A 13927-nucleotide genomic window follows, 5' to 3' on the forward strand; every position below is an offset into this window, starting at 1 on the left:
TATGTGAAAGCTGCTGATGAAGTAATTGAATGCTCTTATCGATCTTTCGAGTTAGTCAATTCTGTGGGTGAAAGATTTAAAAATTAATCTTTTTCAGAAGTAGTAATGAGCTAAGTCATCAATACGGGCTGGTATTCAAGAGTAAGGCTAGGCAAAAACTTACAGGGAATAAGAGAGCCCCCAACAGTGGTGAATAATAGTGAAAGGCTCAGCTTAGGCTAAGAAACAGTATAATGGAAAATCAAGAGAAGAACAACAAGTAAAACAGCAAGATTAATGATCATTTCATACTTATACGAGACTTTTAGGCCTAAAAGATTCATATACCCAAATAAAAAAGAAGATTGTGAACAAAGCATGAAAGAGGCATTCACCCAGTTGACTATCCATGCTATTGAATATAAAACAAGGCTTGAACTAGAAGGGTGGGTTCTCTATTATCCGTCAAATTATGAGCTAAATAATTGGAATACCATTGAAATACCTTTTAATCTTGAGACCAATCCAATGTAATTGTACATCCCAATAGCTATTGCCCAAGGCATTGAGATGATTTTTCTTGTTTGAGCCATTTATCTTTTATTATTAGGATGCATTTTCATTCATTTTTTCTTGTGCTTTCATTTTTGTCATTTTTTTTGTTTTTTTCATTTTTTCCAAACACATCTTGTCAATATATCTTATTTCATTCAATTTCAAGTCTTTAAATGAATAAGAAGGTAATTATGATAACAATCAAAAAGTTAATTTTGAGAATTTAATTAACACTGATAAACTTGACAATTAAGATGATTCTGAAGAGTATGTTATACCTTTGGACCTAATGAAATTGATTGAACAAGAAAATAAGCCAATTGAGCCTCATCAAGAAATAACTGACTTAGTGAATCTAGGAGATGATGAGAATAAGAAAGAGGTCGTATCGAAACTTCACTTTCATTAAGGGATAGGCAACGTTTGAAATATCTACTTTGAGAATTCATAGATGTATTTGTTTGATCTTACCAGGATATGTCAAGGCTAAATATGAAGATAGTAGAGCATAGATTACCTCTGAAGCTAAAATATAAGCCAGTCTAGCAGAAACTGAAGTGAATAAAACTTGAAATGCTACTAAAAATCAAAGAAGAAGTGAAAAAGCAGTTTGATACAAGTTTCTTGCAAGTGGCTAAATATCTAGAGTGGGTAGCCAATATAGTACTAGTTCCTAAAAAAGATGAAAATATACGAATATGTATAGACTATCATAATTTGAATAGGGTTAGCCTAAAAGATAATTTTTCTTAGCTTCATATCGACACATTGATAGATAACATGATAAAGCATTCAATGTTTTCCTTTATGGATGGGTTCTCAGGGTATAATCAGATAAAAATGGTAGCAAATGATATGAAAAAGACTATTTTTATGATCATGTAGAGAATATTTTGCTATAAAGTCATACCTTTTGGGTTAAAAAATACTGGGACAATATACCAAAGAGCCATGGTAATGCTCTTTCATGACATGATGCATAGAGAGATTGAGGTATATGTGGACGATATGATTACAAAATCTCATGAAAATGAAGATCATGTCATCAATCTCAAAAAGTTATTTGAGAGGTTGAGAAAATTCTAACTCAAGTTGAACCCAACCAAGTGCACTTTCGACGTAAAGTTAAGAAAGTTACTAGGCTTTGTGGTCAGTGAAAAGGGATTGAAGTTGATCCAGATAAAATACGGGCTATTCAAAATTTGTCACCTCCGAGTACACCAAAAAAAGTTCAAAGTTTTCTAGAAAGATTGAACTACATCTCACGGTTCATATCTCAGCTTACTTATAAATGTGATCCCATTTTTAAACTTCTCTGCAACAATAATCTTAGGGAATGGAATAAGAAATGCCAAGTAGCTTTTGATAAAATTAAGTAATACTTGTCAAATCCTCCAGTGTTGGTGCCATCTATTCCAAGAAAAACCTTTAATTTTATACTTGACAGTGTGTAAAAATTTAATGAGATGTGTACTAGGACAGCAAGATGAATATAGTTGAAAGGAGAAAGCTATTTACTATCTAAGTAAAAAATTCACAAAATACGAATCCAAGTATTCTTCATTGAAAAAATGTGTTGTGCATTAGCTTGGACTGTCAAAAGACTTAGATAATACATGTTCTATCACACCACTTGGCTTATAGTAAAATTGGATCCAATTAAATACATCTTCGAAAAGCATTCTTTGTCTAAGAGAATTGCTAGGTGACAAGTAATACTCTCGAAATATGATATCATATATGTAAACTAAAAGGCAATAAAAGGGAATGTAATAGCTGAGTTTCTTACAGATCGTGCTACTGAAGAATATAAACCAATGAGATTGGAGTTTTTCGATGAAGACATGATGACTATTTCCCATTAGAGAAAGGGGAGCATGAAGAAAAGTGTTTGAAGATGTATTTTGATGGAGCTACCAATGACTTAAGACATGAAATTGGGGTAATTTTGATTTCCCCAAAAGAACAATACTACCTTATAACAGCGAGGTTAAATTTTAATTACACAAATAACATCACTGAATATGAGGCATGTGTCATGGGTTTACAAGTTGCTATAAATAAGAAAGTTAAAACACTAAAAGTGTTTGAAGACTCAACTCTAGTTATATATCAATTAAAATGAGAATGAGAGACGAGAGATTCAAACCTTGTTTCATATCGTAAGTATATTTTAAAGTTGATAAAATAATTTGAAGATGTATGGTTTGATCATCTACCTCGAGTGAAGAATCTGATAGTTGATGCCTTAGCTACTCTAGTTGTAATGATCCGAATTAGTGATAATATCGATATTCAACCTATCAAATTAGATATTAAAGATATGCCAGCTCATTGCTCTAATGTAGAAGAGGAAGAAGATGGAAAGCCATAGTATTATGATATTTTACAGTACATTAAGAACCAATAATACCCAGTCCAAGCAATGAAAAATGATAAAAGGGTCATCCAAAGATTAGCTATGAGCTTTTTCTTATATGGGGATGTTCTGTACAAAAGAAGCCATGATCAGGTATTGTTGAGATGCGTAAGTAAAGTTGAGATAAAAAAAAATTATTGAAGAGGCACATGATGAAATATATAAGGCATATGCCAATGAACACATAATGGCAAGACAGATCATGAGAACAGGGTACTATTGATTGATAATGAAGAGTGATTGCATTGACTATGCTCATAAATGTCATAAATGTCAGATCTATGCTAACAAGATTCATACTCTACCATCTGTTTTACATATTTTAGCACCATTTTGGCTATTCTCAATATGAGGTATGGCTGTCATTGGTCTTATTATCCCAAAGGCTTCTAATGGGCATAGATTTATTTTCATGATGATAGATTACTTCATGAAATGGGTAGAGACAGCATCATATACAAATGTAACACGATCTATGATTTATAAATTCATAAAAAAAGAGATCATCTGCGGATATGAACTTTCAAAAAGAATCATTTTGAATAATGTTAAGAATCTAAATAGTAAAATGATGTAAAAAATATATGTCAAATACAAGATCAAGTATCATAACTCGATACCATACCGTCCGAAAATGAATAAGACAGTTAAGGCAGCTAATAAGAATATAAAAAAATTATTGAGAAGATGACTAAAACTTATAAAGATTGACATAAAAAGTTACTATTTACATTGCATGCATATCGAATGTCAGTACGTACCTCTACTGGGGCAACTCTATTTTTTTTAGTTTATAGGATGAAAGTTATACTACCAGTGAAAGTGGAGATCCCATCCTTGAGGGTTATAAAAGAAGTTAAATTGGTAGAAGCTGAATAGATTCAAGAATGCTACGAACAGTTAAATTTCATAGAAGAAAAGAAATTAACAGCATTGTGCCATGGTCAACTATATCAAAAAAGAATGATGAGGGCTCATGACAAAAAAGTTTGACCTCGTTGTTTTTGAAATGGAAAGTTGGTCTTGAAATGAATTCTCTCAAATCAACACGATAATAGAGAGAAACGAACTCCAAATTAGAAAGAGCCATATGTGATGAAACAAATTTTTTCGGGTGAAGCATTGATATTAGTTGAGATGGATGGAAATGATTTATCCCATCCTATAAATTTTGATGCTGTGAAGAAGTATTATGCTTGAAAAAAAAAAGAAAAAAAAAGGAATGAAAAAGGAGGACTGAAAGCGAAAACCCTAAATGGGCGGTTTGAGTCATAGGGGGTTTATCTAAGTTGAAAACCTGAAAAGGCAGCTTAGATAAAGAGAATACAGTATCAAATTTAAAAATTCATTGGCATAGAGGCTAGCAAATTCAAAGAAGCTCTAGGTTGTTAAGTGTATCAGATAGTTGAATTTTCAGAAAAACCTTGAGATGTATTATCATGATTGTCTGACTGTTCATTTTTTAGCATTATCTTTTCATACCTATCTTTGTAATTCCTTCTTGGCCAAAGTTTGCCAATTTTTTTGCTAATAAAAAACATTTTTCTTTATTCTTTGTATGCCTCTTCTATTGATTATTTCCTAACCATTCTTATTCTTTTCTCATTAATACCTTGCAATGGAAGAAATGTGTGAATACATTCTTACTTTTTTATATTGAAATAATGATTGATAAATAAATAATAAACATGAAAGATTTTTACACTACATTGGAAAGGTCATGAGTGATAAAGGTAAATTTGAGATGTTCAGTTCTTGATAAAGACATTGAATTTGGAAAAAAGATTGCTTGCAAAAAGGATATGAGAATTAAATGAAAGAGATAATTGAAAGTTACGTTGACTTGGTCTTTGAAGAACAAACGGTTCAAGGTCCAAGAAAAAGCTTGAGAAACTTTAGTACCACAATTAAATAGGAATTAATTAGCCAGTATTTGCATAGCATGCGTTGAATTTCGCACGCATTGCATTTCGCATAACATATACTACATTTAAAAAAGTATAGTGCATAAATTCAATGAGTAAGGATATTCCAGGATCCCACATGAAGAAGACAGATGTGAAGACTTTTTGATTTTTCAATTCTCATTTGAGAAAAAGCTTGTGAGGTAAGTTTCTAATCCTTGAAAAAAGATATCTCTTGGTATCAAGATCGATTTGTAAGACCCTTAGGCATGATCTTTTGAAATTTCTTCAAACACGATCTTCGACTCCTCTAAACATGATTGTCAATGAGCCATTTATTTTCTCAAAGTTCTGTTGCCTCTATTTAGAGGAGCTATTTATTTTTTCAAAAAATCATTGAGCCTCTGTTTAGAGGAACTTTATTTATTTTTTCAAAATCGTTGAACCTCTGTTTAGAAGAGCTTTGTTTATTTTTTTAAAGTCATTGAGCCTCTACTTAGAGGAGCTTTGTTTATTTTACTCAAAGTCATTAAGCCTCTACTTATAGGAGCTTTGATCAAAATTTTAACCAAAAAAATAACAAAAAATTAAAAAAAGCAAAAAAAAAAAGTGTCGAGTTGAGTCTTGAATGGATGTATAAGTCTTTGCATAATTCCTGTTTCACAAAAAATGTGCAAAAAGGGGCAACTATAGACACTTAATTTGGTCCAGGCCTAGATAAATTGGGCCTGGTCCAAATGGGTAATATGGGCTCATTTTTCTTTTTAATTTTAATTTAATTTAATTTTTAATTTTTAATTTTATTATTTTTCATTATTATTATGATTATTATTGTTATTTATCTATTAATATTTATTTATTTATTTATATATTATTATTATTATTTTAGTTATCTATTAATATATTTTATTATTTATCTATTACTTTTATCTTTTTTTTCTTGATCAATTTTCTACTGAAATTAGGATTTGGATCAGAAAAAATTGAAATGAATTTGGCCGTGAATTTAGGGGCTGGTAGAGTTGGAATTGGATTCAAAGTTTGAATCCCAATCTCAGATGAAATTGGGATTGATCAGAAACTCTTCTGATCAATCCCTATAAATAGATGTTGAAACAGAACCCAAGGACACAGAAAGAACACGGAGGAAGAAAGGAAAAACAAAAAAAGACGTTAAAAAGGTCATGAGTAATCTTAGGAATTTTAAAAAAAAATTTGGGAATTTTTGGTAATTTTTTTCTGGAAATTTATGGAAATTCCATATTTCAGTAGAATTTTCTAGCGAACTTTGAATTTTTCGGTGACTTTTCCCGTGTCAGTTGAATTTTTCGACCAGTTACCCAGTTTTTGGCATACCATTTTCAGAAATCAATCAATTTTTCGGTGAACTTTCGACGAACAACCCAGATTTCGATAATATTTTTCAAAATTCAACGAGATTCAACCAGTGTTCTTGGGATTCTTTTAGAAAGAAAGAAGAAAAAAAGGGAGAGGAAAGAAAGAGAGGAAAGGAAGCAATATGCGAAAAAACAAAAGTGAGAGTCTTTTATACCCAGCTAAAACGACGTCATTTTGGCATTAGTAAAACCTAGATGATCCGTGCATTTCTGTTCGGGTGATCCAACCCGCAGCACAACCCGCTTTCGACCCGAGTTCGACCCGCTCCTCAGTCATTAAATTGAATCGAGCCGAACCGCTTGAGCCGCACCAAGTCGAGCCGTTTTCTATCTCCTAAGCCAAGCAGAGCTTTTTCAAAGTTTTTTTTTTATTATTTTATATATTATTATTATTATTATTATTATTTATTGATTAGATTAGAATTATTTGGTATTCCTTATTTTATTTTTATTTTATTTTATTTTATTTTTAATGATTTTTCTAAAATAAAATTCTAAAAACAAATATATATATATTTAGAAAAAGTTGAAAGTATCAATTTTTCTTAAAGATAAAAAATATATATTTTTGAAGGAAAGTTGATTGTATCAATTTCCTTTGAACACAAAAATTTTTTTTAAGGGAAAGTTGAAAGTATCAATTTCCCTGAAAAATAAAATGTTAAAAAAAAATAGTTTTAGGGAAAAATTAAAAGTATCAATTTTCCTTAAAGGTAAAATTTCTAATAATATTTTTGAGAAAAAATTGAAAGTATCAATTTTATCAATTTTTCTCAAAATTAAAATTTCAAAATTAAAAAAAATATATTTTTGGAGAAAAATTGGAAATACCAATTTTTCTTAAAAATAAAATTATCAAGAAAAGCATTTTAAAGAAAAATTAAAAGTATCAATTTTCTTTAAAATAAAAACTTCTAAATGTTTTAAGGAAAAATTGAAAGTATCAATTTTTCTTGTACAAAAGTAATGGGTTTTTTAAAATAAAAAGAAAATGATTTATATCAAAAGTTGAATCATTATTCTTTTTTTTTTTTTTTCTTTTCTTTTCTTAAAACTTTTTAATGTTAAATAATCCGACGATGGAGTCTCTGCAAGTGAAACAGTAGTTTTCTTGTATACTCTTGAGATGAAGGGATTTTTTTAATTTTTTGCTAAAAGTATTGAAGTTAATTAAGAATAATTTCTAATAATTAATTATTTAGTAAAAATTTTAAGACTTATTGGATAACATGAATTTGAGCTGATATCATATTTCGATGGGCGTTGTGAGGGTATTATAACTTTTCTCACTCGTAACCAAACTCTCAAATCATGTTCTGATTAGTAAACCCGAACCTATTCTTAAGGATCCTTAATCAAGCTTAGGTGCTCCTTAAGAGGATAAATTCCTTAAGTGGCCCAATCACATCTAAACAAAAAAAATTGGTGATGACTCCTATAACTAATATCTAATGATAAATTCTCAAATCTAAATGTTATGACATCCACCGTTCTTATTTCTCCGAGATGTTACCAGAATACAGCAAAAGGTTCCCCGACATTTTCATGGATGATTTAATAGCCCACCCAGAGAACAAATACAAGGCCTTCTTTCTTCTGTCAATAATGCCATGACCCGAAAGTAAAATTGCTAATTTGCTAAATATAAACCGTAAAATTCGACAAAAATTTTGAATTAATTTGACATTCCATTTTCTGGTTGGAACCTGACAAAGAAAAAAGAAATTCTATCTTGGTTAGCAGTCAACCTAGCCCTTTTTTTTTATTGTATAACTGATTCAAGTGTTGGCTAAGGTTTCTTTTTCTGTAGGGGAAATGGGCTATTTAGGTTTGACCTGGAAATTTAATTGATGGCCAGGAATAATAAACATACCGTCTACAAAAGTTCAAAAATTCAACTTCCATGCCTAAAAATGGTGTCATCGTGCCATAATGGCTTGACCTCAAGTATCTTAGTAAGCATTATTATAGCTAAAATGAACAAGGTTAGAGTGACAGCTTTAACAATGTCTATATCAGAATGATTCTTTCCCTTCAACTCTCTTGAATAAAAATCAAAAAGCGTAAGAGTGACAAAAGTATAATCTATAGGAGTTTAACCAATTGTCAAGTAATCCCTTTCCTTTAAGTGGGGAATAAAATAAAATCCTTGAATTGCCATTCAAGGCATCTTTATTCCATCAAACAGTTTTGGCCCTGAAGCCACTGTTATATAAACGTTTTCCTTTTGAGCTCCATCTCAAAATCATATTTGCCTATCACAGCTAATTTCTAACTTCCTAGCTCAACTTGTTTTCCTTTTTACAAAACAATGCCTCTGGAAACAAGCAAGCCTGACCAGTCCACTGGTGAAGAAGATAAACATAGACACCTTGACAAAGAAATCAGAGACATGGTCTCCGCCATAACTCACCGTATATCTGGTATTCATAGGCCCGGATCAAGCCACCGTGAAGATGATGATGATGAGCACGGTGAGAGAATTATAACACTTTGTGGAAACAATGCTGGAGCCACAATGCGAAGTGAGTTGGATGAGAAATCCAGTCCCCATGGAATTTCACTTGACGAACCTGATTCATTGAGTACCTATGTGAACAGCAATTTCCAAGCTGTCAACAATTCAATCATGCTCGGCGGCAGCTACAACACCAATGATCCAGGCGTCCATTTGGACGTTTCGGATATTTTTGAACACGAGGGCAAGAAGAAGCCAGCAGATAAGCCCAGAAGGAGAGGAAAGAAAAAAGAGAAGGATTCCTCCCAAAGTGAACATTCCGATTAAGTTAATGAACAAGAAAACCTGGTATAAAATAAATCTTTGTATTGCTTTACCATCCAAGATTATGTTTGCATGACCGCATGTAAAAGGTACAAATCTAAGGGAATTGGAGTATTCCCATAGCATAACTATGTTTCTTTCTTGTTAATGTCTTTGCCATAGATACCGTTTGGTTTTTTCTGCATGATTGTTAGCCATGGTCTAGGTTGTCAGCCATACAAATAATAATCAAGTGTTGAACTTTGGAGTTCATACTCATCCTCTTGAATTTTTTAATGCAAGAAGCTGACGCATTCTGATGAATTCTCTCATCCCAATGCCTCGAAGCCTGTTGTAAATATAATGGTCTATCACTTGTTTCTTATGAGCCCTTCAAATTTCAAACTATCACTTGTTTCTTATGAGCCCTTCAAATTTCAAACTGACATTTTGGCCCTGATATATCAGATATAAGTCATAACATGGTTTGCATGGTCTGCGAAATTCTAATGTGCAACATGGATTCTCCATTCCGTTGAAATCGAAGAATAAAAATAGCTATGTTTTTGCCAAAATCACTAAGTAGAGAGTGCATTTGAAAGTTAAGTTGATTAATTTGTTCAAGGGGAATTATTGCTGCATTTAACAACCATATGTGCAGGTTTTGAAAAGACAAATTACCATCATATATACCTTATTTCAACATATGTCAGTCTTAAACTAATTAATAAGCAATGCACGAAAGCATGTTTTTGCCACCTGAAGCATATAGATTCTTTAAATACTACATGAATGAAGTTGAGGGTAGGCAGCAAAATGTTACTTTGTCTCACGACAGATTGAATCACAGGAAACTGTGATGACTGGTAACTGAGTCTCTTGTTCTTTGATCTGTTTGGCTTCTTGTGCAATTGTTGATGCACAATCCTGCATTTCTTTGTTCTTGCCCCAAAGAAGAATATACAGTCCAATGATGACAACTATGGAACCCAATAAACTGTTCATTTGAGTGTGCCAGGCAAGAAAGTTAGTAATGAGTATTTATCAGCTTGTATATAAGCAGATCTATTAATTAGTCAGAGTAATTAACCTCCCCAAATTGAGTTGTTCATGAAGGATGGGGATATCAAACATGGCTGCCATTATCTGAACAAGGGGACTGAAGGCCGCTGTGAAGACAGGACCCCTCTTCTTGACACACCACGCCATGCCCACATAGGACAAGCCTGATCCTATCATTCCCTGCATTCACAAAACAATGGCATGCAAATCAAGGAAGAAGCTCAAGGAGTAAGGCATCAAGCATTGTACAGCAATAGACCGTTTTGAGCCTATTTGGCCCTCAGTTGTTTAGCGGCCACCATCGTAATCTTATGCAAAAATTTCCAATAAGCTATTTATTTATGGCACATTTCCACTAAGCTATTTAAAGCCCTAGAAGTCTTGGCTTGCGAGTGGCCTTCTTGTCTTTCATTTACGGTATTGTTAATTCAGTGAAAGTAAAACACTAATGCTGTCTGCAATGTTCTCCATTTTGGTTTGTGTAATCTACTTGGATTGTTAACTCAGGGAATGGAAAACACTAATGCTGTTTGCAGTGTTCTCCATTTTGGTTTGTGTAATCTACTTGGATTTGTAACTCAGGGAATGGAAAGCACCTGTCTGCAGTCTTTTCCATTTTGGTTTATGGAATCTACTTGGATTGTTAATTCAGGGAATGGAAGGAAAACAGTAATGATCTCTGCAGTGTTTTCTATTTTGGTTTTGTGGATTCTATTCGGATGCTATATAGAGAGAGTCCCAAGGAGTAGTAATTTCTGCAACCAGGAAATACAAAATTATAAAAAGTTACCTATACTTGAAGTTTGAATTTATGCCCTCACCTTCTTTGGTAATTGAATAGCAACAATGAAAAAGATGTTTTGTTTAGGGTACAAGGGAAACAGATTTCTAGTGCTAGCCTAGCCTACAAGGCCTTATAAACCTAGGCCATTCTTCCCTACTCCTCGACCCAAAACCTGCGGAGTTAAAATTCACTCTGTTATTACCTTCCTAGAATTAGTCATCTAACTACTTGACATTTACACCAAAGAAGCACTTTGTGATAATAACACAACCTACATAATATCATCTTCTACTTCTAAGAAGAGCAGACTTACAGCATAGAGGACAGTTATGATTTCCACTTTTCCCTTCAGAATCCACATAGAAAGGTCCCTGCTTGTAGACAAGCATAAGACAGCTGATTGAATAGCACCAAAGAAAGACATGATTGCAGTGCTGGAATATTGGCAGGGGTATCTTTTGCCTACATTTGATTGAATGATAAACCATGAAGACCACAACAAGGTTCCTACTATCAAAGCTAGGCAACCAAAAGTCCACCTCTCTGCCCTTCTAGAGGAGCTCAGCTTGATTGCATTTGCCATGTTTGGAGCCATGAATTGTGAGTCCGGGTGTTTGAATAGAGGCGTTCCTTTATAAAGTGTTAATAGTAGGGCACCTCCACCACAAATCACCGAACCTAGTATTTTGGCTCTCCCACTGTTGCTTTTGAGGTTCACAGTTTCTATGCTGCAGTACAAGTGGCACCAGAGAAAGTAAAATTACCATGCAGGGATTGATAACTAAGTTTTGCTGAAGAACATAGTACCATAATATAAGAGCTAATCTGCATCCATACCGAAATGGTAACGCCATTAAAAACGTGAGCACCGGCACCATGTTGATGAAGACACATGCAAATGTAGCAGATGTATATTGAATTCCAAGGAGAAAGAAGTATTGTGTTAGTGAGGCCCTACAAGGAATTGTAATTTAGGTGTGTCTCCTGTATTTTTAGCAATAAGGCTAGAAGGAAATTCATGAATCTAGTTCAGTATAACTAACCCAACGATTGCACTACAGAACAGGTAACATAAAATGCGCGGGGTGATGCTTGGTCTGCTGTTCCTGCAATCAATCTTGGATCATCAGGTTGAGTTTAAATTACAAAGATATACTTTGGAAAGCGAACTTGACCATGTAGAGCCATCTAAGTTGTTTACAAAATATGAGTATTTTTGTCCTAAGCAGCTGAAGAAACTAATGACAGGGAACGGCTAAAGCCAAACACACTCAAGAAATCTGAATGTGGCTCACTATGAAAGGTAGAGGATTTTATCATAAATTATAGAAGAAATAGTAGGAATGGAAACCGGGGAGCTCCTACCTTTCCCAAAAGTAGCCAATAGGGGCCAAGAAAATTGTAGAGATTGACAGCCGGAATGTTATGAGGACCAAATGGTTCATCCCTTCATCAAGGACTTTCTTAAGAAGAATATTCACCACCGCAAAAGAAAAATCAATTGCTATCATAGCAATAAAAGGTTTCCATTCATTACAGCTCTTCAACTCTGCCATTAGATCCAGCATTCAAAGAACCAAGGTAAGGGTGATGCAACCTTTCTCCCTTTGCGAACTATTTTCTTACTAGCACAACTGAGACAGACTTGTGTAGCTCTAAATAGATGTACTCCGGAATAAGTGGGAAGAAAGAAAGATTAAATTCTTCAAATCACATCAATTCTTTAAGCAACCAACTTTGACAGTAGTTTAATAATTATTCTCATCTTTTCACATACTTTTGACTGATCCTTTCAAACAAATGGAGATTGCTTTGGCAATTGGAATCCTTTGCCAGGCTCCTGCAAAATATAGAAGCATCAATGCATGTCCACCAGCTTTTCATTTCCATATTTTTTCTAGGCTCTATTGGGTTGTTAGACCATATTTTTCATGCCAGTCAAGATTTTATGGTCAGTAATATTACTACACATAATTCATATAGGCATATTCTTAGGGGCGTAGGAGAAAATGATACTCTTTCTGTTATGCATGGCATCTAATACTTAAATCTTTGAAACAGGGAAGAGAAGCATCCTCGCACCTACAACGTGGGAAACAAGAACAATGTGTCAAATCTAGCACCACTGCACCTGATCAAGAGAAAAGCAATTGATGTACCCTGTGATTAATAAAACTAATTGTTTGCTCTTTGAACTTTCCAGTTCTACAATCCAAGTGCTGAATCGCAAGCCATTGGTATATCATCTTAGAAGTCTACTTAATTATTCTTGATCAAATACAGGTTAAAAATCTCTAACTCTATAGCCCAAATTCTTCACACTGAATCCGAGCTAGCTAGCTTCCATCTATGGATGTTTGGCATTTATTCGTCATTTAATTCAAGGAGAGGTAAATGATCTAAAAAGAATATTCATTACTGCATTTAGAATTAATCATTCTGCACTTTGGAATTTATGTATTGCTCATAGGTCATGGCAGATATAGTTATCCCAGAATCGAAAGAGTTATAAATAAAGTAGCCAATATGCTCCATGTTAGAAATTGTGGTATTCTCCTGATTGGAGATTTATATGTAAAGATCATGTGGGAGATGCTTTGGGTTTTCATAAACTAGGATTTTAACTACAATATATTGCCAGAGCTCTCAACTGAAATTCCCTCCATGCTCCAGCTCCTACTTTCCTTAAATTATGCAGGCTTTGAGAATGAGGTTTTGATTCTAGATGCCAAGAAACAACTTTGCAGTGACCACGACCATTCTTTTATGCCTTTTGTAAGAGACAACAGAGTACTACCTTTAAATTTCTTACGCTGTGGAATAACATTAAAAAATGTTCAGGAAATAGGCAAAGAGTCCTTGGTCCACTCATTCACCCAAACATTCTCTTGCAGATTATAAATCTGAAGGACGATTTTGACTCATCAGTTCTTAAAATATTGGCAAAAGCATTTTAAGTTCTTTTTCGTTGTCCTCTCTTTTATTTCTCTAATCATCGCATTCATTCCCTATTAGATTAGAAAGCTTAGATAGCAATCAGCAAGTTGATGTAAGAATCGCTTCCAA

General features: G+C 33.4%; 2 protein-coding genes across 2 annotated transcripts; one reads left to right on the top strand and one right to left on the bottom strand.

Moving 5' to 3' along the window:
* Nucleotides 1-8490: 8490 nt before the first annotated feature.
* LOC111287524 (uncharacterized) lies at nucleotides 8491-9393 on the top strand. The gene has a single exon (XM_022878145.2). The coding sequence runs from the start codon at nucleotides 8566-8568 to the stop codon at nucleotides 9037-9039; it is 474 nt and encodes a 157-aa protein (XP_022733880.1). The 5' UTR covers nucleotides 8491-8565; the 3' UTR covers nucleotides 9040-9393.
* A 305-nt stretch (nucleotides 9394-9698) lies between these two features.
* On the bottom strand, nucleotides 9699-12494 carry LOC111287531 (WAT1-related protein At3g30340-like). Its single transcript, XM_089745800.1, has 6 exons — nucleotides 12227-12494; nucleotides 11905-11967; nucleotides 11699-11815; nucleotides 11175-11589; nucleotides 10106-10257; nucleotides 9699-10012 (listed from the first exon to the last, which is right to left on the bottom strand). The coding sequence occupies exons 1-6, from the start codon at nucleotides 12427-12429 to the stop codon at nucleotides 9835-9837; spliced, it is 1128 nt and encodes a 375-aa protein (XP_089601926.1). The 5' UTR covers nucleotides 12430-12494; the 3' UTR covers nucleotides 9699-9834.
* Between the last annotated feature and the right edge of the window lie 1433 nt (nucleotides 12495-13927).

Source organism: Durio zibethinus, chromosome 17 (genome assembly GCF_047325235.1).
Source record: "Durio zibethinus cultivar Kanyao isolate XHJ-2024 chromosome 17, ASM4732523v1, whole genome shotgun sequence".
Classification (NCBI taxonomy): Eukaryota; Viridiplantae; Streptophyta; class Magnoliopsida; order Malvales; family Malvaceae; genus Durio; species Durio zibethinus.